The following is a 24,157-nucleotide window of genomic DNA, read 5'->3' as shown; positions in this document are numbered from 1 at the left end:
TACAGATGTTTCATTGACTCAACTCTTCCAGTTAGGCACTTTGTAAATAATGGGAGTCATGCTGCTGAAAGGAAACTGGTTCGGTTCTGCTTTGCACACACTGTGAGGAATATTCAAGTGTCTAGAGAGGCATGCATGGGGCCTAGGCTGCTTTGAGAACCTTGTGTGTGTGTGTGTGTGTGTGTGTGTGTGTGTGTGTGTGTGTGTGTGTGTGTGTGTGTGTGTGTGGGGTATGAGGCTGAGCTGAGGTCATTGTGCTGGCCTGTCCTACTAAATGGTGGGATTCAGGCGCAGGGAGGAGGTGACCGGGGCACAATAGTGCTCTCTTCTCTCCCTTTTGCCTCAAAAGTGTGTGTGTTTGTGTGTCCTCCCTGATTCCCTCGTTACCCTGACAACTTAGCTACTCGGGAAAATTTTTTGTGGGCCTTTAGCTCTTTCTCCGCCCGAACCGTGACTTCCGGAGAGAAATGTGCCCTTAATTTAATAAACAGCAGCTTATTAGGCGATAGACCGACGGACGCAGGTCACCTGTGAGCCACGTGAGCCAAATATGGGTTCACTCAGTGGTAACACTGTGGGTTACTGATCGGAAGGTTGAGATTTCAAGCCCTGGTATCGCCAAGCTGCCACTCTTGTAGCCCTTTAAGCACAGCCTCTGTGCTCAAGGGTGCTGTACAATGTCTACGTATTTAACGTTTTTCGAATTGACGATTTGATCGATTTTCTATTTTTTCTATTATACATTTTTATACATCATACATTTGCTTGCCTTCTGGTTTCAGAACACAATATTTTAATTTCTATCCCTCGTAAAAAAAAAAAAAAAAAAAAAGGCATAGTGTATATCTGTTATATTTAATTATATCTATTTCTGTTAAGCGACTTGACTGAGCAGCACCATGTCTGGCAGAGGAAAAGGCATTTTGGTCTGTCTGTCTGTCTGTCTGTCTGTCTGTCTGTCTGTCTGTCTGTCTGTCTGTCCGTCTATATATCCATCTATCCATCTATCCATCTATCCATCTATCTATCTATCTATCTATCTATCTATCTATCTATCTATCTATCTATCTATCTATCTATCTATCTATCTATCTATCTATCTATCTATCTATCTATCTATCTATCCAAAGAATTTCATCAAGGTTGGCAAGTTAATCTTAAACCCTGACCCTATATATTTTATATAGCATTACAGTCTAATATTTTGGCCCAAAAAGGCATCATAATTCCAAAGTTTCAGCACAAGTATTACATCATTCCAGTAAACAAATGGAAGTCTCATCCTTACACACTTCTTCTACAGGATAAGAGGAGTCTGATAGCTTTGAGACACATTTCTGGCCTGGAGCGTCAGGATCACTGCAGCTCTGTCTGCATACAGGATGTAAAAATATTCACATAATTTTTTACCATAATAAGTCTTAAAAATGGATTAAAGTTTTGCATGAAAGTGACAAAAAGGACTGGTTTATCATATCTTATGCCTTTTAGTCTGACTTGGGATCAGAGCAGCCGTTTGGTCTACCATTTTTGTTGATGCTTTAATAGATAATTCAATTGCAACTGAGACTAAATATCTGTGACTGAAAAACAATATACTATAAGTAAAAAAAAACAGATGAAAGCTAAGGCTTGTGTGTTTTTTTTACCTTTATGGGATTTGAACACATATCTAATCACTACGCTCTCATTAGTATTCATTGGCTGGGAAATAATTGATGGGAAATCCGAATGCTACCAGACCACAAGGTTTATTTTACACATCCATGGTTTGGTTTGGAAGTTAATTTTATTCCTTCTTCGTTATATTTGGCTGAAGTTGGTGTTTGATTCGCCCTGCAGCTTTAGGTCACATTTTGCTGAATAAGCGATCGTGGCTTGCTGCTGTGCTCCCCTTTTTTTCTTCTTTTTTTTCTATTGGTGTCTCTTTTGGTTTAGTAGAAGCTCAAAGGTTTGGGTGAGCACAATACCAGCACAATTCGAATAACCGGTCTGCCATCTGATGAGGAGGGAAAGCTGACCGCATTATCATTTCCCACCATTTTATCATGAAACACACTATCTCAGATGCTAGCACAAATTTTGCTTATATCTTGACTCCACGCATGACTGCGTCAGACATATGGGAGCAATTGGCGCAGCTATTCGCCCCCTCCCACCTTCCCTCTTAACTGATCTCTACAAGACCACAAGCTCCAGAACCAGCTGCATGTGTCAAAGGCTGAGGCTGATAATCTGTATATTATAGCAAAATCCCACTGATTCAGGGAAAGCTGCGTAGTGCTGAGCACGGCACAATAGCTGCCGTGACCTGGAGTCGAAGTCATCATTGAATGAGGTGTGTGTGGTGTGCGGTTGGCTACTGATCCGATGTAAATACTGGAAAGATCTCGTGGGTGAATAAATTACAATGGCACAATAAAGTGGAGTATACACTTATACAGTACATAATTTAGCTATATTTGTAATCATATGATGTTATAATTAATGATGTTTGGAACATAGCGAATGCAAAAAAAAAAGTAAGAAGGAGTCAAACGCTCCCATTTTATTGACTTTTGTGCAAAGAAGTCAGATTCACGGTAATGACATGCTTACGATGTATAAAAGGCATTCAAATAAATCAAATAAACAGCAGTAACTTTATGATGCGCTACTAGATTACTAGATAAACTAGTAAGGTGTCAAGCTAGCTAGCAAAAGTGACCAAGAAAATGCAGGTTCAAAGAAATGTATCAAACGTATCATAAATACGAGTTAATTAAAAACTTAATCGCACATTAATTATTTTATCTTAATACTTCAATTAAAATTAATTAATTAAAATTCATACTTTCAAGTTTTTAAAACCGTAATAATCATGGGCATGGACAAATATTGATGCTTTATGCAAATGTATGTTTATTATTAGTGAAATCAAACTCAACATTGAGCATGAAGACAAAATATACTTGTAAATGTTTTAAAGTAATTTTGGTTTTTTAAATGAAGTAAAGCATCAGGACACCGAACAGAACTTTTGCTGTGTTTCCACACGGACGGTTATAATTGCCGGATGTGTGCATCATGGTGGATTTTGGTGCTGATTAGAGAGTTGGTGCATCAGCAAAACAAATGATTAAAAAAGATTTTTCGGTGGAGTTTATTTTTTTTTTTACATCACAGTAAAGAAAGGACATCGCGAATAAATGTGTTGCGTTGAAGGTTTTAATTTCGCCTCTTTTGTATTTATTTATTTATATTTCAATAAAAATGGTCAAACAGAAATGCACGCTGCGCTAATCGTGCGTTATGGAAATTAGTGCAGTTCAAATTAATAAGCGTTAACGTGTTATTAGCCCTAAAATATATATTTATATTTGCATTTATATTTGCTTTAATCATGAATTAATGTATTGATTTGGGTTGATTCATTGATTCATCTAAACATCTTTTTCCAGATGTTCCTCACAAACAGCCCCTGCCGGCCCCGAGCAGCAGTGCATCTGACAAGTCAAGCTCGAAAGCTTCGGAGGTGGGCGACGAAGTGCCAAGCGACTTTGCGTTAGGCGAGCGTGTATGGGTGAACGGCGTGAAGCCGGGCCGCGTGGCCTATCTTGGCGAGACCCAGTTTGCCCCGGGCCAGTGGGCCGGGGTCGTTCTTGATGAACCTGTGGGGAAGAATGATGGCTCAGTAGGCGGTGTGCGATACTTTGAGTGCCTGCCTCTCCAGGGTATCTTCACTCGGCCCTCCAAGCTCACGCGCCAGCCTGCAGCCGAAAGTGGCGATGCCCATTCTGCAGATCCGCTCGCTGGACCAAACTGCCAAACTGGCACCGGAGCCCAGCGTGTTGTCGTACCCCTGCGAGAGGGAATACTAAACAGTGCAACCAAGACAGGCAACGAGTCTGGCTCCAACATGTCTGACAGTGGTTCAGTGAAGAAAGGTGGAGAGAAGGATCTCCGAGTGGGAGACCGCGTTCTGGTGAGTCTGCTTTGGATTATAAACTTCTTCTTCTTCTTTCGGCTTCTCCCATTAGGGGTCGCCACAGCGGATCATTCGTCTCCATACCCCCCTGTCCTCTACATCTGCCTCTTTCACACCAACTACCTGCATGTCTTCCCTCACCACATTCATGAACCTCCTCCTTGGTCTTCCTCTTTTCCTCCTTCCTGGTGGCTCCATCCTCAGCATTCTCCTACTGATATACCCCATGTCACTGATATACCCCTTGTCCCTCCTCTGCACATGTCCAAACCATCTCAATCTCGCCTCCCTCACCTTGTCTCCAAAACGTCCTTCATGTGCTGTCTCTCTAATAAACTCATTTCTAATCCTGTCCATCATCATCACTCCCAACGAAAACCTCAACATCTTCATCTCTGCTACCTCCAGCTCCACCTCCTGTCTTTTACTCAATGCCACTGTCTCTAATCCATACAACATCTCAGGTCTCACCACAGTCCTATAAACTTTCCCTTTCACTCTTGCAGATACTCTTCTATCACAAATCACTCCTGCTATCACTCTTCTCCACCCACTCCACTGCCCTCCCTCTCATTCACACACGTATTATGTATTCTGTCTTACTTCTACTGACTTTTATTGCTTTGGAGTTATAATCAAAGCCTGTAAAAAGAGTTTTTGGGTATTACTAGAGGTACCCCAAGCACACTTGCTCTAACCTAATACATATCTATCCAATCACCCCCTTATTTGACTTCATCCAAAGCTTGCCATTGATCCGGTTAATCTCTATATAGACGGAAAGGCTATGTGTCCGCTCCCCTCCCTTAAATGATGCAACAGTTTTTCAGCACAACCGCCTTCTTTTGATTGGCTTGAGGTCAGATCTCCTTCCATTTAGCACAGCGCTGGCTAAAAGCTTTTCGTGCAGTCAGTAGCATTAATCAATCAGGATCACCTCGGAGGAACCGTCACCAAGGATCAGCTGTCAATGGGTAGCTCTAACTGGCAGCTCCTGTGGTTTTTCACCCATCAATAAGGTCATTGTGGAGGCCCTGGTCAGCACCCACCTGGTGTCTGTTTGGGAGGTTAAATATGCACTACTCACAATCTGGTGTCGGTGGTGTAGGACGTGTGGTTATACCACAGCGATGTTGAATTCTCAAATCTGATTGGTCAGAAGAAGCTGTTAAACCGATTGCTTCAAAGCAAATCACAGTTCCAGATAAACATGCTAATCTAATACGTCACTGGGACTTGTTCACCAGACGCTCTGTATCAATGGCATCAATTTTTTACTAAAAAGTTGTTTTGCTCTATTAATTTGTTGAGACTTATAATTGCTATAGCGTAAATGATAGCAGGAGCTAACCTGTTTTACAGACTCAGCGTTCTAATTTTAAACAGATTAATCAAAGTCAAGGGTTCTTCCCGTAAGTTTATATATTTCCAGTAGTAAAAATAGGAAGCTAATTTTATGATATGATATACTTACATTACATTATTCCACCTAATTCATTTAAATGTATTTAAGTATTTAATCATTATGATTTCCAGGAACAAACCATTTGTCTTTTCATCAGAATAATTTTACATTTGTACGTTCACTGGTCTCACCATTGGTGTATTTTTTTTTTTCTTTTTTCGAAATCTCTATTGCAGCTGAATTGCGTCAGTGTGCTGATCAGTTTTCCTTTTTTTCCCCCTGTTTTCACCCGGTCTTCAGGTAGCTGCTAGCTGTTTGAAATTAGACACTGTCCAGGGAAAAAGCTATTCACTCAGCTTCCATCTATGGGTTTCTACAGTCAGAGTACAACATTTTGCACACCCTTAGGGGATAATAAGGAATACATTTGACTCATAATGGGCATGTTTTTAGTTACTACAGTCAAATTGTGTGAATTAAGGTACCAGTTTGCTTCGTAAAATAAATTAGTTTTAAAATTTGGTGGGTCATTGCAGTCTTTCTGTTTGTGGATAATGAAAAATTAATGTTTGTACTCTCTGTAAAGTACTGTTAAGTTTCTGCCCTTGATGTGTTTTCTTTTAAGTGCCTGCAAATCTTTTCATGCAAAGTACCACAGAAAATGTTCAGTCTTATGAGGTATACGTTTCTAATATTGTTGTCACCATAGCAACCAAATTCCTGTTAAAACTGCTTTTAGTGATTTTAGTGAGATATTGTGATAGAGTGATAGAGGTGAGATTGAGATGGTTTGGACATGCAGGTAGTTGGTTTGAAAGAGGCAGATGTAGAGGACAGGATTTAGGATTTGTAGAGGATTTGTAGGGTAAATAAAATGCAGAAATCAATGCAGAGGAGGGACATGGGGTATATCAGTAGGAGAATGCTGAGGATGGAGCCACCAGGAAGGAGAAAAAGAGGAAGACCAAGGAGGAGGTTTATAGATGTGGTGAAGGAAGACATGCAGGTAGTTGGTTTGAAAGAGGCAGATGTAGAGGACAGGATTTAGGATTTGTAGAGGATTTGTAGGGTAAATAAAATGCAGAAATCAATTTCAAATAACTTACAGAAAAAACAAGGCAACCTTAGTACAACCAAAAACTAAGACATACATCAAAATAATAGTAATAAAAAATTACAATAATTATAATAAAACCTGAACATTGCATTTATGTTCTGCAGCTTAACTTCCAAGTTTCTGCCTCTACAGCTAACTACAGCTCGACATAAGCTATTTTTTAAATACCACGTTATCGTTTTATAATATATTTTGTCATATTTTCTTTTACTTTTTAGTTTTCTCCTATTCTCTTACATTTTATAATTATAGACCCTTTTATGTAAATTCTGAGGGGCCGATCGGGTTTCCATTTCAAGTTGTATTCTGCATATAAATGTCTGTAAAAATCTTGAATCTTTTGTAAAAGGCAAACATTTTTGTACAAGAAGGTAACTTAAAACGAGATTCCGTACACCTTAAATAATTATAAATAAACCTAAACACTGCATTCAAAACGCACTGTACGGTGTTTTAGTTTGAAATGATCTCAAAGTTTGGAAACATTGTCGTTTTCCGAGGCCTGAATCTTCTCCTCGCCCCTCGCCTGTCCAGAGCGCTCTAAGGTTTATCAGGTGGTGCGTCAGTAATAATGATCCGTGGGGAAACATAGTGCTTCATGTGGAGTTAAATGGGCTAAATTAATAATTAAAACGAATAATTTGCCTCGACGCTTTTTTTGTATTCGAATTAAGAATCGTTTCAGCCTTAGTGTGCAGCATGATCCTGACTACCTTACAAAGTCTCTCAGTTCATATGCTGCATTCGACAAAGAGGCTGTAATTTGTCATTTCTGACTAGAAAACCTTTCGACTCAGGGGTCTCTTCAAACCTGAGTTTAGCAAGTGATGCCAAAACTAAATGGCCACCCACAGAATTAGCAGTAAACCAAGCAGCACACCTTACTTTTTAAGTTATCCTGTAAAAAGCATAAAAGCCTTTTTTTTTCGTCCCAATCAACACTCGAACATGTACTTGTGATGTCTATAGTGATGCTTTTGACTGCACGGATATGAAATGTATACGTCACTCATTACATTCAACTCAGCTCATTCATAAATAAATGCTGAATTAGAATTTGTAAATCTTGTCAGTTTTGGTCGTCAACCCAAACCCCATTTGTTCCTCTGAGGCACCTCTATCTGTTGTTTGTCGAAGCCCAATGGGATTATGTTGTTAAGATCTCAGAATGAGGACCCCGAATGGTTTGTGAAGCACATGCATGATATGATGCTAGATTTTACAAGGCGGCAGCAAAATGCGGTACGTTTCAGTAAATGGCGTAAGAGGACCTGAACTCCTACAAACGTTGTAGAAGGTTTGCAGCTGGTATTTATCTGAGGTTTTGTCGTGCAGAACGAAGAAGCCGCTCATTTCGTGTAGCCCGTGTGAGGAACAGGAAGGTGGATTATGCGACTGCCAAGTGGAGGCTGATGCAGATGTTTTGCCTGAGAGCGAATCCAGAAGCTGACTCTCACTGACTCATTCTTGCCTTGATTTGTAAGTCTCTTCTTGCATGATAATCACCTGCTGGAATGGAATGTTCAAGTAAACAGTGACAGACGACAATGGAAGACAAAAAGCACCGTCAAATATTACAGATGCTGCCAAGATAAGATTCAGATCGAGAGCTATGGGTACGTGGAATGAAAATCAAAGCTAGTCTTTAAAAAATGCTATGGTTTGTCCTGATGACAAAATACTTCTGCATTATGTCGATATGTTGAAGATATGAAAGGAATAATATGTGACATGATATTTTTATGGGAAAATAATCACTGACAGTAAGCACAGTTACAGTTACCCCCTGGAAGTTGGGTTATTGTTTATAGCAGCACATGAGCTGCTTTATTTCTTTCATACCAAAATGCCCATGCTAACGAACATCAAATGTATTAATAAACGTTACCGCTTCACCTGTAACACCTGTTACAAAGCATTGACATTGAAGACTCCTTCTCAAAAATGCTAAATGAACATCTCATGAATGTGACCAATCAGAATCAGGAATTGAATAGTGCTTTGGTATAAAATGGAATAATGTGTTTCAGTTCACAAACAATGGCAATTTTTTTATAGGTTCTTCTAGTTCCCCACCAGATTTGGAAAAAAGAAACAAATTTGAGGATAATACTTCACCTCCACCTGCATTACCAACACCTTCAGAAGGATTCCGAACCCAGAAATGGAAAAACACTTTGCTCTCCAGTTTGTGTCCAACTTTGTTACATTACTGCCACATGTGCAATGAGGCCGTCTCATCTGCTTCCTGTCTCGTCGAAAAAAAATGAGAGACAGGAACTCACAGCTGCAGAGCTTGAGTTCTTTTCCATTGAGATTCACCAGATACTAAGGAAAAGTGTTAAGGCTGTCAGCAAAAATGATGACCTTCTAATGACAACGCAAAGCATTGTAAAGTTCTAAATCGAGCCGTAGCTTGAAAATTCAGGTATAGCAGCTTGTATTTTACGTTAAAGTTTATCACGGTGGTTACGTTCCAAAACTGCCCGGGATAAACAGACACCACACCAAAAATGATATTTTATGTATACAGTGATGTACTGTATTAACATTTTACTTCATTTTGTAATGAATAATTATATTTTTATTAATAAATTTCATTATTTCAACACAAAAACTAAGTTTTTTGGTCTATCGTGCTGTCCGAGAGACCGGGAAAATCAGCCAAACAAATTAGTTATGTGGCACAATTCGGGGGCCCGAGATTAAAACGGGGTATTACTGTAATTGAAAAACAGTGACATAATGTTAACTTGGACCTGAGGTCTTTCGCTAGAATATTATTTTCTACATTTAAGTCTGAAATTTAGTAGGTGTTGCCAAAGTTTTGTGGGCACCTGATCATTTTACTTATATATGGGATTTCCTTGAAACAGGTGAGAGGTGAGAGGTTTGTACAGGCAAAACTTTATGGCCACCTGCCTAATATTGTTTTGGTCCCTCTTTTGCTGCCAAAATCCATCCAGCACCAACAGCATTAACTACTTTAGCAGTTTGAGCTACGGTAACTCGTCTGTTAAATCGGACCACATGTGCATCAATGAGCCATGGCCAGCAATAACCCTGTTGCCGGTTCACCACTGTTCCTTCCTTGGACCACTTTTGATAGACATTGACCACTGCAGACCGGGAGCTGCACTTGTGGTGCTCTGACCCAGTCGTCTAGACATCACAATTTTGACCTCGCCCCTATCTTTACGCTCGCCCATTTTTCCCGCTTCTAACACAGCAACTTTGAAGACAAAATGTTCACCTGCTGCCTAATAAATCTCACCCACTAACAGGTTCCATGATGAAGAGATAATCAGTTATTCAGTTATTCACTTTATCCCTCATAATGTAATTCCTAGTCGGGTATACTGTGGAATTATGATTTCCCTTCACTGAAACTAAGAGGCCCAAACCTATTTTAGCATTACCGTGCATCTGTAGACAATGCAAGCTCCATGATGAGATCATCCTGGAAGAACTTGAACACTCTACCACAGAACCTACCTCTACTTTGCCGCTTGATGCGCACTTGTCTGCATATTTTAGGACAAAGAAATGTCGTACTAGAGAACGTTCTGCAATGTTCTCACGTATTTATTGACTTGTAGTGTAGATTCAGTTCTTAGTGTAATTGCCGGTAATTTAAATATTGGAAAAATTTAGCAATGAATCTTTCGTGAAAAAACAAAAACTAACCTCAAAATCATTGCCAAAATTAGCAATTCTGGCCAAGAAGTAAAAAAAAAATGCTGAAATTGCTCCTCTATCGCATCCAGTGTGAGGGTTAGTGTTGAGAGCCACACAAAAGCTCTACTGTCTGAGGTTTTGCTGGAGGTACCGACCCTGAAAGCTGTACAACACTGGCCCATGTTTTGCTCAGTCTAAAACGGACAAGGTGGCTTTGTTTCCTTGGTTAAGCTGCGGCACTGATCCACGAAGCAACATTATCTATTGACCTGCTGGAATTTGTCGGGTCAGTGAGGTTTGTTTAAGAATAACAGGAAATGATCCACTGGCTGGCTTTATGGTACATCCCTGGAATCAGCCATTCAGCGTTTAATCAGAGATCTGCCACAAAGCTCTGATTTAGGTTGATTGATCGTTTTTTTACAAATATTGATGAATGTATCTATTTCAATTTTGGTTATTTACTCTCTGCCTTCGAATTTTCTTCAAATCTGTGTTCTTTACTCACATAACAATTGATTTACCTCAGAAGTGGGAAGTCAGGGCTCTTCATTACATCAGTGTTTTATCACAGTACATTCAAGCTACCAAAGGTGAGAAGGATCTGTCTATAGTTAGCAACAAGCTGGACAGTTAACTGTGATGATCATGTTTAGTTTTATTGTAAAAAAAAAAAAAAAAAAAAAAAACAGACATGTATAATTACTATTAGATTTACCAAGTAAATAGGTTTGTATGTTGATTCGTTGTTTAGCGCCGAGTCTGTGAGCAGCCATTTTGATTTGAGATCACTTGAAATTGAAGGATTGAAGAGACTCTTTAAATTTTCCTGGTAAAAATTGTTCGTTGTTGATGCTTGTTGCATTTGGAGTTGAGAGACTTTTTTTGGTCCGAAGGCTGTAGTTACCATATAGGGTAATACCATATAGATTAATTGTGCTACAATAATCCCCATTTCCGAATGCACTGAAACCACTTTTAATCTACCCTTGTAGGCATGTTGGGTTGCAACCTCCCTGCTGTCACCCCTAGCTTGTTCGTAACTCATAAACAGCTATCAAATGTGGCATTGCTGACCAGATATTAATGCATATTGAAATTATATAAATTTTGGCTAGTTTTGCCATAATAGCCTGATTTGCAGTGCAATAAATTTTACAGAGGTACTGTTTCAAAGAGAAGAAAATCAGTTATGGGATTTGATGTTAAAATGGATATTCAGGTATATATGAGGAGTTTTCATGGCATATCTTAACAAACCTGACGCTTTACTGACGCTTGCTTCTCCAGGCTACATTCCTGGGTTTGATGTGATGCATAATTTAGAAGTGTAGCGATTCATGCGATCTGCATGGAACTAGAGCTGCTGTCAAACTGCTTCAAGGTGGTCTATGTCTTTGGGGTTGTGTGTGAGTACATACAGTAGATAGGACTTTTTTCTAGAGTGTGACACATTTTTGCTCACGGTCCTTGGATGCATGTAGGGCAGATCGGTTTCGTGGCCAATTAGTGCTCAGAGTGAGCGTAATTTCGACTTGATGACGGCCTGAATCCTTTTCCTAAAATTGACACGTGCTGGTGCTCTTTTCAGGGTGGACTGATGTTAGTCTTCCTATGCATCATTACCCGTATTGAATTTTGATCTGATTTTCTTTAGTGTGCTTGTAAGACATGCTACACTATATATTGCACACCAAATGTTTCCTGACTCATATATAATGCGGTCAATTCATTTTAAACCAGACCAGATTTTCATGCATCTTCTTGGATGCTTCAGTAAAAATCTGTAAAAAACAAGGGCCACAAGGCACAATGTTAAATACAATTTTGTTTTGAAATATTTTATGCATTTTAAGTATTTTGTTGATATAAAATATAGTGCCTTTCAAATTTTGGAAACATCTAGTCTTTTATGATTTTTGAAACACATGCATGTTCCTTTTATTTCTATGCAACAAACTAGGTAAAAGGCAAAAACACACAAGAATTGGACAGTGAATGACTGGGAGAAAGTTTTGTGGACAGAATTATTGGCATCAACAGAAGACCTTGTGAAAGAAGAGACGTTAGCAGACTGCCTCACCCTCACAGTTAAACAGGGAGGTGGAAATTTAATGGCTAGGGGTTGTTTTGGAGCAGGGACCCTTATTGGAACCAATACAAAAAGACATTGAGCCCAAGTGTATGTTGAAGCTCTGTAAGAGTTATTTAGAGAGTAAACAGTGTTATCTATCATAAAATGGTCTGCCCAGTCACCACACCTAAATCCGACTGAACCTCTCTGGGATGAACTGGATTGCATGGCCAGAAAGAAATCTCCTACTTGTGACGAACATTTTTGGCTTTTTACCAGATACATGGATTTATTTTAAAGAAACCAAAGATTAACATCTGTACATTTATATATATTTAAGTAGTCAAAGTTAAATTACAGTACAGAGTTTGTTGCATAGTAAATAGTAAAAGTGCCTCAGGGCTTTATGTTAAGTCCTGCACTGATTATAAATATATTAATTTGCTCCTTTATTCAATATTTACAGCAGAATCGGGTTTATAGTCAGTAAATTGTACCTCAGTGCTGTCTCTATTTGAAGTATTCATTGTTTAATATTGAATGTAGTCCAGGAGAAATTTCTTTTAAGAAATCTTGTTAAATAATCATGATTTAAGGCCATAACTTTTTTCATGACTAATTAATACATTTTTTTTGTTGTTTTTTTATTTAGAATTTCAAAGCATTTTTTCATCCTTTATATACAGTAGTACCAGACAAAAAGCCATGTTGAAATTGCACCATCCTTCGCTAATATAAGTGATATGCCGAAAGAGTAATAGCATAAAAATTCTTGCCGTCCTTGATGATTATAAGATCACACCACACCCTGACTTGCCATGCTCCTTTATTCCCTGCTCAGGTGGGCGGCACAAAGACCGGTGTGGTGCGGTACGTCGGCGAGACAGACTTTGCCAAGGGCGAGTGGTGTGGTGTGGAGCTGGACGAGCCACTCGGGAAGAACGACGGAGCCGTGGCCGGGACCAGGTCTGGTGCAATGTCTGACCACATAATAATACCCATTATATTAAATTTTACACACTTGAGTATTTGTGTTTTTAAATGTTATTGGAACAGAATTTTTTGGTTTTTGTCAAAATATTAATATTAGTAATAATAATAGTAATAAAACAGCAATGCATTGATAGGAAATTATGGTATGTAATAACGTCTTGATAACGTGTATTTTGGACTTTCTTATTATTATTCATCTGCATTAATGATGCAGTTTGTTCTTGGAGTTGAGCTACAATAAACATTGTTCCAAGTTTCTTTGTGCTCTGTCTACTATAATCCAATTTCCTCAGAAAAAGTGTCACACCAACCTGCTGGGATAGAACATTTTAAAGACTCAAGAGTGCTGTGGTATAAAGACCACTGTTCCATTTGCTTATAAGCTGGTAGAACCTTTGACCTACTTTTTCATCTTCTCTGATCTTCTCTTTCCCCCTCTGTTCAGGTATTTTCAGTGCCCACCAAAATTTGGCCTGTTTGCCCCTATTCACAAGGTGATCCGCATCGGCTTTCCATCCACAAGTCCTGCCAAGGCCAAGAAAAGCAAGCGTGTGGCAATGGGAGTATCTTCGCTGGCTCACAGCCCCAGCAGCTCATCCATCAGCTCCGTCAGCTCCGTGGCCTCCAGCGTCGGCGGCAGGCCCAGCCGCACCGGCCTGGTGAGTTTGTTGTATGGGTTTAAAATGAAGTAACCTTTCAGTTTTAATCCTTATAAAGATGGCAGTTTGCAGCAAGGCATTAATCTTGTGAAGAATTCACAATCACCTTGGTCTTGGTCACGTGAGACACATCATGCCATTTTTTTTTTCCAACACGCAGTTGACCGAGACTTCGTCCCGTTATGCGCGCAAGATCTCAGGCACCACTGCACTGCAGGAGGCGCTCAAAGAAAAGCAGCAGCACATCGAGCAGCTTCTGGCCGAGCGCGACCTGGAACGAGCCGAAGTTGCCAAGGCCACCAGCCACATCTGCGAGGTGGAGAAAGAACTCAACACACTCAAAGCCCAGCACCTGCAGGTTCGTCTCTCAGAGTGTGTGTTGCTTATTGATGCAAGAAAAGTAACCTCAATGTCAGTTACAAAGTGCAACTCCTTTGAGACTCCTTCTCCTTCTCCTTCCATGAAGGAGAATTTTGAGGCCCAACATTTGAAATTCTGTGATTAAAACAGTATATACATTTCCAATCCGCTACACTTATCCAATCTCCACTTTCTGCAGTATGCAACAGAGACAGAGAGCAACCTGCAGCAAGTGCGCGCCCTATTGGCCAATGCACAGAGAGACAAAATGGAACTGTCCAATCAGCTTGAAGAAGAGAAAAGGTACCTCCTCCAAGCGATCAATTATACTCCCACTCACGTTCGAGGATTTTACTTTCCAAAAGAGATGTTCTTTTGACTCCTAGTGGTTGTTCTGTGCATAACAGGAAAGTGGAGGACCTTCAGTTCAGGGTGGAGGAGGAATCCATCACTAAAGGGGATCTCGAGGTATTTCACTGCACAAGTAGTAAAGAAAAATGTCTAAATCAGACACTACACCCATATCGATGCATTCACTATGGAAACAGTACACTTTACTAACACATACTAAATCTACTAATATAGCGTAAAGGAAGAAACCCCAAACAGAACTTCTTCCATTTCAGAAATCTGCATTTGCTTAGTGAAAATCTACAGATAGAACGTCCCTAAAATGAGTTTATCGTGTTTTATGCACGAATCCAACATTTTTTACAGGCGCGAATACTCATGCAAGCCACAAGATATCTGCTCTCTATATCCTCCTGCTGTCCTTTATCTCATTCCCTCTCTTTAATCTACTCATAAAAGACTTCTTCACATGAAGTTACAATTCTTTTCTTGTACTTTGTGTCCTGTTTGTGTGTTTCTCCTATCTCTTTTTTTCTGCTCTCTCTATCTCTCTCTCTCTCTCTCTTTCTCTCTCTCTTTCTCTCTCTTTTCTCCCTTCTCTCGTTCCTTTTTTTTCCTTTTCTTTTCTTTCTTTTATCTCTCCATAGACTCAGACCAAACTGGAGCATGCCCGTATTCGGCAGCTTGAGCGGAATTTGCGTTTGGAAAAGTCCAAAGCAGAGAGGCTTCAAAAAGAGTTAGAGGAAAAGGTGGTAAACGTGCAGCGAGTGTAGACGTCACACCTGCTTGTAGCCATCTTTACCCCCTCTCTTTCTTTTATGCCCCGTTTATCCTTTTGGTTCTGCCTAACTGCAATGCACCAGCCTTGCCTGAGCCCATCCAAGCATCAAGGTCTCCATCAGTCACCCGCAGCTACAACCTTTCATCCGTATGGTAGAATCATCAGCTATCCTGACCTGGTCCAGCACCCAAATATAATCAGAAGGTTGTTCCATTGGGGTGGACAAATCAGCTATTGAGATTGATTAGCTAGCACATCAGGAAAATAAAGGTTGAAATATATTTGCTTGATGGAACGCCAACTTACAAATTGCTGACTAAGATACGGAGAGATATTTATCCAGTGCATTGATACGAATGAATAAATATATAAATAATGGGCTGCTGATTTGTCCATTCCTGTCTATGTTGCTCTTCTTACACCAGTTCCTATATATATATATGGTACGTGAACCTTCCAAACTGAGAACTTACCTGGCCTGTCTGAGTTGCCTTCCTTTATTAAAAGCTCTCTCTCTCTCTCTCTCTCTCCTTCTCTCTCTCTCTCTCTCTCTCTCTCTCTCTCTCTCTCTCTTTATCTATCTATCTATCTATCTATCTATCTATCTATCTATCTATCTATCTATCTATCTATCTATCTATCTATCTATCTATCTATCTATCTATCTCACTTTCTCTTTGTCCCACTGCAATAACCATAATTGCATTATTAGCTTTACAGTAATAGGGACATTCATGTTGGAGACCTTTTGACCCTTTTATGTCCATGTCCAGTGCAATTTCTCCTCCGAAATTTCAGGTTCTTTCAAAAGTGGCTTTTAATTCTCCGTATATTTTCAATCTTTCTGTCTCAGCAGGGCACGGAGCGTCTTCGAAGCATTATCCAATTAATCATCAGAACGGCCTTCGACCCGATTAACGCTAGATAAAGAATAGGTCGTGAATTTCAAGGTTTCTCGAATAGGTTTTACAGAATAAATCTTCTCTTATAGGAAAACCAGGAAACACTTAAAGGGTTCACCCAGAAGGACAAACCAATAAAACCGTTCTACAGGGTATTAAGGTGGAATCTCTGAATTGGTTCCTCAGAGGAGGACTATTTGGAGATGATTCTAGGAAAAAAGCACATGAGAATTTTTTAGAGAATAGATTTTCTGTGGGGTATTTACACGGGTGGTAAGGAGTGGGTGGAGTTGAGCCTCAGGTGAGCGTTTAGAGGGACAATGAAAAAAAACCCAATAAAAAACAATGGACGATGGACAATTTTCATAATGAAGCACCTTTTACTGTCAAAGTATTCTTGAACTCTCTGATATTAACCACCTCATCACCTCAAAATATTTTGACTCCTGCCCTTGTTTTGATTTGTTTTGACTGGAAAACTACCTTCAACATTGATCATCTTAAATTGAGATTTCTTTTCTTTCTTTTTTTTAAGTCTCATGGGGACACATTTGTATTTGTCTACTCTAGAGACATTTTAAAAGACACTTTAGAGTTCAGATTATGCAAAAAAAAATCTGCCTGCACCAAACAGCTTTCATTACATGTATGTAATTGAAATGCTGACATGGCAGTTTTAGTTATATACGTATATACACATTCGAGGAAAAACAGTACCTCTGTGGAGGGGCATTTATTTATTGTTGATGCCATAATTTGACTCCACTTGCAAATTGAGGTATTTTATGTGACTGGTTGACATTCCAGTATGACCCCAAGTCTCATTGAATACGTACTTAAATAGAAAATTGTATGAAATGGTCATCAGACACACCAGATTTCATCTCGGATGATTTTGGAGCAGTCGATAATCATTAAAAACACCAAATGTCGAAAGATCTGTCAGAAGGTCGGGGTTCATCGCTCCAGCGCAGTTCAAAAAAAGAGCTTTAAAGAAGAATCAATGCCAAGTTGTTTTGGTTGCTTGTGGTGACTTTTTAAGACATTTTTTTCTAGTAATGTCACCCATTTGTATAAAATCATAGTCATACATCTAATGCAATGCTTCTTTGGACACAATTACATTTTCCTTAAAGTGCGGTGGGACACTTTTCCCAATTTGAATGAAATCATGTCGTGGCCGTAAAACTGGGGCAGTGCCACATGCACTGACTCCAATTTCCAATTCAAGCTTTTGCTATTTATTAACAGGGAAGAAGGCGACATCAGGCAACACCCATGAGGTTGGATAAGAGTATCAAGGTGAAAAAAAACCCCGGTGATCCCGTGTGTCGCCTAAACTTTCTAAACATCTTCCTAAATCAGTCAACACTAAGCAGAGTGGTGTGATCTTTCTCTCTTTCTTTTCTTCATCGTCTCTCGTTTGGGATTTGCATCTCCGAATGTTTTCTGATGCTGTCTTATGCCAGCATATGTCTTCAGCGATTTCCTGAGAAATGCAAGAGAACGAACCTCTGCCACCACTAACACTAGGTCTTCTTTTTCAATCCCAGTTTGACTGGGATTCGAACTAATTTTTTTTTTACAGCTCGTTAGATGCGTGTATGTGCGTGTGCGTGCGTCTTGAATGCATCATCTCACATTTGCTTGGCCGCTTCTAGGAACACACTGCTAAGAATGGCTTGCTTGGGTTTGTCTCCTTTTCCCTTCCTCGTAGTTTGCCTTTTCTATGCTCTTCGACATGATGCTTGTAAGTCAGACTTGGCTGAAAAATGTCAGCGGTCGATCGAGCACGCGTGAAATGACGCTGACGATGCATCAGAGAATGCTGAAAGTTCTGTTTTTTTGCGGGTGACCTTGCAGAACATTTACCAAAAAATTAGCCTATATAAACAATAAGTTATGATTCTGTTGGTTTGTCTTCAACCCGAAATTTACATTTCCGTAAATATTGTGGGTTTGGACAGATTGAAATGTTCTGCTCTTGGTTTTAACCCACAAGAAGCAGGAACTTGAGACTTGACCACATTCTGAAGAGGAACTCGGTTTAAAAATCTCTTCTTTATTCACCAGCAAACCACGGTCGAGGAGAAGAGCCGCGTGATGCAACTGGAGGAGGAATTAACCCTGTGCAAAGCCGAAGTGGGCGAACTCCAGGCACGCCTGCAGAGGGCATCGTCCTCTGTAGTGGAAGGTGGAGATGCGATTGCAAGCTCGGAGGCTCTCGTTCTCCGAGAACGCCTCGAAACTGCACGCCGCGAAGAGAGCAACCAGCTACGTGAACGCTACGAGGCCATGCTGAGCACCAGCCTCCAAGAAACCGAACGTCTCAAGGCCACCACAGAACGGCAGGGCTCAGAGATCGCCAAACTGCGCCAACGGCTCCAGCAGGCCACACGTGAGAACATGGAGATGATGGATAGCTGGAAAGCCAAGCTGGACACCCTGGTTGGAGACCACCAACGTGCCCTGGAGGAGCTTAAATCCTCAATGATCAACAAATCCAAAGCTTCTGAGACCGGCGGAGGAGGCGGAGATGGTCCCACGCTTGAAATGAGGGCCACCGTAGAGAGCTTAAGGATGGAGCAGCAGCTGGAGATGGAGAATCTCAAGGCCAAACACGAGATCGAAGTGGCCGTGTTGGCCAAGGAACGAGAGGAGCTTCGGGTCAAGGTCCAAGAACTACAAGATAAGCTAGAGGAGAGCGAGGAGAACGGCAGGAGCAACCTGGAGTTCAACGAGTATACCGAGAAGCTTCAGGAGGCCGAACTAAAGGTCATCAGTTTGAGGGAGCGGCTTGAGTTGGCCGAGAAGAAGATGGCCGACTACGAGGCTCTGCAGAGCGCCGAAGCACAAAGCAAAGCCGAAATCCGAGATCTGCAGGAGAAGCTGAGGGTTAGCGAGAACCGGCTGCAGTCTGTCGAGGCTGATCACATCAGCCAGGACGTCAACGTGAGTTATTAGATTGTAAATTGGGAGTTTATTGTGTTTGGTGGGTTTCTGTAAATTTGTGTGCAATGTCTGATTTTTTTTTTTCTCAGATGATAGAAAATAATGACAACTCTGAAGAGAAGATTAAGTTAAAGCAAAATATGGAAGGTCTGTAAATCAAATCCTTTTTTTTGAATTGTTCTACGTCGCACAACAGAACTGAGTGATCAAGACTAAGTGCCCTATTTATTATTTTTAAATAAGCAGCGTTTATTTTTAGGGCCATTTAACGGTTATGCCTTTGCATTTACACAGAAACCTTGGAGAAACTGGCAAAAAGAGAAAAAGAGGTTTCCACTCTTACTACACAAGTCGATGACCTCAAAACACAGATAACAGGTAATTAATTGATTCTCAGCATTTGCCACAATAAAAAAATCATGGCTAATCCGTCCGTCTCCAGACCCCCCCATCCCCCCGTCCTATACATCTGCCTCAAACCAACTACCTGCATGTCTTCCCTCACCACATCCATAAACCTTCTTCTTGGTCTTCCTCTTTTCTTCCTTCCTGGTGGCTCCATCCTCAGCATTCTCCTACCAATATACCCCATGTCCCTCCTCAGCACATGTCCAACATGTGCTGTCCCTCTAATAAACTCGTTTCTAATTCTGTCCATTGTCGTCACTCCCAACAAAACCTTAACATCTTCAGCTCTGCTACCTCCAGCTCCACCTCCTGTCTTTTACTCAATGCCACTGTCTCTAGATCTAGCTTTTCCTGTTTCTAGAGAAGTGGCCAAAGAAGTGCAAAGATTTAATGAAAGTCTGAGGTATTTATGTTACATGACTGTTAACGTGACATGGTTTGGATTAGAAATCTGGGGAACCAGAAAGAGTTGGTGATCCAGTGATACATCATGTGATTGGGTATGTAGTTGGGGGGTTGAGGGGATCAGGGGATTATGGAAAAGGGGGTTGTGTGTTGGGTCAGGAAGCAAATGTTCTTCCTTCAGCAGGTCAGCTGGTTCTGTACTTAGTTTGTCCGTTTAGCATCAAGTTCTCTAATTTAATGGAGCTGTAAAATTTTAATGGGTAACCAGAGTTTTAGCAATCGATTTTTATTTGATAAAAATGAAGAAAAATCCAGCATCGACCTTCAAACAACTAAAGTATTATTCTCAAAACGATTTGCTCACAGCCTTAGAGACTAAAGTCCGCGTAGGGGAGAGAAAAGCGGACGGCCTCTTCAGAGACAAGACGCGTCTGGAGGCAGAGCTGGAGGCTCTCACCAAGAAATCCCACGATGCATCGGGCCAGCTGGTGATCATTAGTCAGGAACTTCTGAAGAAAGAGAGGTAAGGAATGTTAGCAAGGTTTATAAAAGAGGTATTAGAGCCTGATGATTTCAACTCTTCAGCCATCTGGTGGCTGATTTAAGTGATTTATTATGTACGATCTTGTATTTATGAAGTGCCTACGCAGTGTCTCTTTCGTTTTGTCTCTCACACACATACACCTGTATCCTCGCTCAATAGCTGTTCAGCCTTCTCGCTTCATCATCTTCACAGAAATCTGCTGGCAGCCACTCATTATTCCAGAGTCACGAATTGTTCTCATTTCACCATTTAATCCACTTAAGAACCATTTGGGTTAATGAGGACAATCCGTCTAATTAAACCCCCCCTGTTTAAGTGTTATTCAGCCTTTCGGATCGATGCCATATCCTGACTCAGAATGCCACCTGTCCTTTTAGGGGTTATTTACATTTGAAAAAGTGGCTAAGGAAAGTGGCTTTAGTTGTTTGAAGGCTTAGGAAAGACATATAGACGTATAAGTGAACAAAGATCAATAAGTACAAACGAATACAAGGTGAATAATCAAGTTATGCAATATAGAAAGGCCTCAGTCTTCATTGCAGCTGCACAGTCTCCGTTTATTGTCGATTAGGTAGGTGGCTTTTCTCGGTTCATATCGTATCATATGCATTTTTATGGTGGCTTTTGATCACCATTAGTCTTGATGGTACATGATTTACCTCAGAACCTTTTCTATAAAAGATCGTATTTTACAGATTATTATTTTTTCACACGCTTTTTCACATCAGGAGTCTGAACGAGCTGCGTGTCTTGCTGCTGGACTCGCCACGTCACTCACCAGGCATTGACCGCGAAATGAGCCGCGAGTTGCACAAGACCGAGTGGAAGATGAAGGAACAGAAGCTGCAAGATGACATCAAGAGCCTCAGGGAGAAACTTCTGCTTCTGGTGAGCCTCCTGATGGGCAGCTCAAAGACTCAAAGACTTGGGCTTTATGTTCTGGTTTACTTCTGTTTTCTGTTTGGCCTTGTTGCTCCAAAGAACCCTTGATTGGTTTGTGTGCTTACACACAATATTTACTACATGGACAAACGTTTTTCTGAACCCCTAAGCATAAGATTCGGAGTTGCTTTTTGAACATCCCATTCCACATTTTGTCCCAATTTGCTATTGTAATATCCTCCACTCTTCTGGGAAGATGTTCCACAGGATTTTATAGTGTGCTTGGGGAGATTTGTGCTCATTTAGCTTCAAGGGTGTTAGTAAATGGTTAGGAGGACTGGGGTGCAGTCACTATTCCAATTCATCCTAAAGGTGTTTAGTAGGGTTGAGGTGAGCGCTCTGTAGTAGGCCAATTAAGATTTTCCTCTCCAACCCATGTACAACATGGTTATTGTCATGCTGGAACAGGTTTTGGGTCTCCTGGTTCGAGTGAAGGGAAAATATAATGCTACAGCATCCAAAGACATCCTGTAAAATTGTGTGCCTGTAGTTTAAATAAAGAAAATATTCTTTAAAATTTTTTTGCATCCTGGACATTTTTGTGCCCTCAAGATTGGGGAAGAGCCACATATGCCTGGAAAAGTCAGGTGTCCCAATACTTTTGTAGTTATAGTGTATATTTAACATTTTTTTTGTCAGTATTTGTCAGTATCAAACCCTTTACTCTGTTTTTTGTTTCGCCTGATCTCAGGGGCGTGAGAGGGCATCACCTGAGCACCGTCGCTTCTCCATGATGGAGGCGTCAGGGACGGACGTAGAGGTGGCACGCCTACGCCAACGGCTCCTGAGCACCGAGGAGGCCTTAAGAAACGCGCTGGAACACAACCAGGAGGTGGATCAGCTGGTGCAGGCCATGCGCATGCGACCCGATAAGGTAATGCTAAAAAAAATGCTGTCCATTTACCTCAGTGTCCTGAAAGGAAGGTTCTGAAAGTATGTTTTTGAACAGGTATACAGCAGGCCAAATTCGGCAAACGGGATCCATCAACAAGACGCTACCTTCACGGAAGAGGTTCACGCTAACACCTAATAAATATTATACACATGAAATCATTACTAATTCCAGAAATATAAGCTTTTGTTGTCTGTTATTTAGGGACAGCACTGATGATGGGGGTCTTCAAGCATTTAGGGAAAAACCATGGAGGTACGCTGCAAAAAAAAAAGAAAAAAGAAAATACCTTGATACACCTCAGCGCGGGACCGAACCCTCATCGAAGAGCTTCGCATTCTTTTCACAAGTTATCACCAAGCCGACGAACAAACTGAAATCACTTAGCGAATGTGTATGTAAAAACAGTGAGATGCTATTTAAAAAAAGAAAAAGAAAAAGCAAACACAAACACAAACAAACAAAGAAATGATCTTTGAAGCGGTACGTTGCAGTTTTAGACTCGGACCACTGATCCACCTTGTACGCTACCTCCAGTATGGACAATTAATCCAAGGGAAGTGAAAAAAGCGGCGCCTGAGCACCTGAAACCTCCATGAAGCTAAGTAGTCCGATTGGCCACGAGGTGGTTTGGTAAACCTTTTGGTCTTGATTTATACTTTAATTTATTTGCATTTTACGCTGTCAGATTTGAGACGAAAGGCGTCTCTCGAATTCTTTTCTTTTCTTTTTTTTGCCTTGAAAGACTTGCTATTCTCCCTTAGCCTCTGTAGTGAATGTCAAAGTAAAGAAGACGGGATCGTTCCACTTCGCACTTGTTCTTGTTTTCTTTTTCCTTGCGTACTGTACAAATGCCACAGTGTTCAGCCACCTACCAGTATCCATCCTCCTGTAATCCATTAAAATAGCACACGATTTTTTTAAGGAATTCCAGTGTTTCAAACGAAGACTTTCACCACTGTATTCCTGTAAAAAACTTAACGGCCAGACATATTATTAAGCCTAGTAGTGTGTTTATGCTGTAAATTTATGTGTCACGATACAGTTTTCACTGTAACCAGCTAGGTTGAAGTAAAATTAGGCTTTGAACGTACGCCATTCATCACACATCTCCGTTTTTCTACAAGCGATCACATTATAACGTGAATGTCAGCAGGGTCGATTTGAGAAACGTAACCCACCCGTTAAGCTCAATTACGGATTCGATCTTTCTATCAGTGCGAACAGGGATTTCATATTGGCAGGAACGGATAAAAAAAATAAAACGATAGGGCTGGCCCCAAGTTTTGCAAAAACGAAGCTTCAAGTCGTTGGACTCTGATGTTCTTTTATGCTTTCACAAAAAAAAGATTTTTCTCCCTTGGCTCTAGCTGTAATCATCCTGATTCAATCATTAAAAAGAAATAAAACGTATGTGTTGTGTGTGTTTTTGATGCACCGACTGATTTCATTTTTGAGGGGTCCATACAGGTATCCTTTAGTGATTTCTTTTTAATGTGGCATATATACTGACCACCACACTGGCAACTTTACACCAAACATTACCATCAACCCATCTTTTAGATATTGTGTAGATCCTGTTTCTTGTGCCAAAACAGCTCTGACCTGTCCAGCCCTTGCCTGCACAAGACCTCTGAAGGTGTGCTGTGGTATCTGGCATCAATACTTTAATGGCAGATCCTTTAAGCCTGGTGAGGTGGAGCCTTCATGGATCAGGTTTGTCCAGC

The 24,157-nt window shown here is 40.6% G+C and overlaps 1 protein-coding gene across 3 annotated transcripts in view; it reads left to right on the top strand.

The window, feature by feature from the left end:
- clip2 (CAP-GLY domain containing linker protein 2) overlaps positions 1-23,843 on the top strand; it is a 29,380-nt gene extending 5,537 nt beyond the window's left edge. Inside the window, exons 3-17 of one of the 3 annotated variants that reach the window (XM_083530683.1) lie at positions 3,441-3,964; positions 13,083-13,207; positions 13,680-13,893; positions 14,054-14,251; positions 14,453-14,556; positions 14,661-14,721; positions 17,539-17,589; positions 18,361-19,239; positions 19,329-19,386; positions 19,534-19,617; positions 20,419-20,575; positions 21,325-21,484; positions 22,230-22,412; positions 22,488-22,550; positions 22,635-23,843. In XM_083530683.1, coding sequence (XP_083386809.1) covers positions 3,441-3,964; positions 13,083-13,207; positions 13,680-13,893; positions 14,054-14,251; positions 14,453-14,556; positions 14,661-14,721; positions 17,539-17,589; positions 18,361-19,239; positions 19,329-19,386; positions 19,534-19,617; positions 20,419-20,575; positions 21,325-21,484; positions 22,230-22,412; positions 22,488-22,550; positions 22,635-22,646 — 2,873 coding nt within the window. In that variant the 3' untranslated portion in view covers positions 22,647-23,843. Of the gene's footprint in view, positions 1-3,440; positions 3,965-13,082; positions 13,208-13,679; positions 13,894-14,053; positions 14,252-14,452; positions 14,557-14,660; positions 14,722-15,251; positions 15,354-17,538; positions 17,590-18,360; positions 19,240-19,328; positions 19,387-19,533; positions 19,618-20,418; positions 20,576-21,324; positions 21,485-22,229; positions 22,413-22,487; positions 22,551-22,634 lie in introns of all 3 variants that reach the window. The other 2 variants (XM_083530682.1, XM_083530684.1) reach the window with 2 other exon arrangements.
- Positions 23,844-24,157: the final 314 nt, after the last annotated feature.

This window comes from Silurus aristotelis, assembly GCF_946808225.1.
Source record: "Silurus aristotelis genome assembly, chromosome: 26".
Lineage (NCBI taxonomy): Eukaryota > Metazoa > Chordata > Actinopteri > Siluriformes > Siluridae > Silurus > Silurus aristotelis.
The sequence above is the reverse complement of the archived record's forward strand: the minus strand, read 5'-3'. Positions and strand labels throughout refer to the sequence as shown.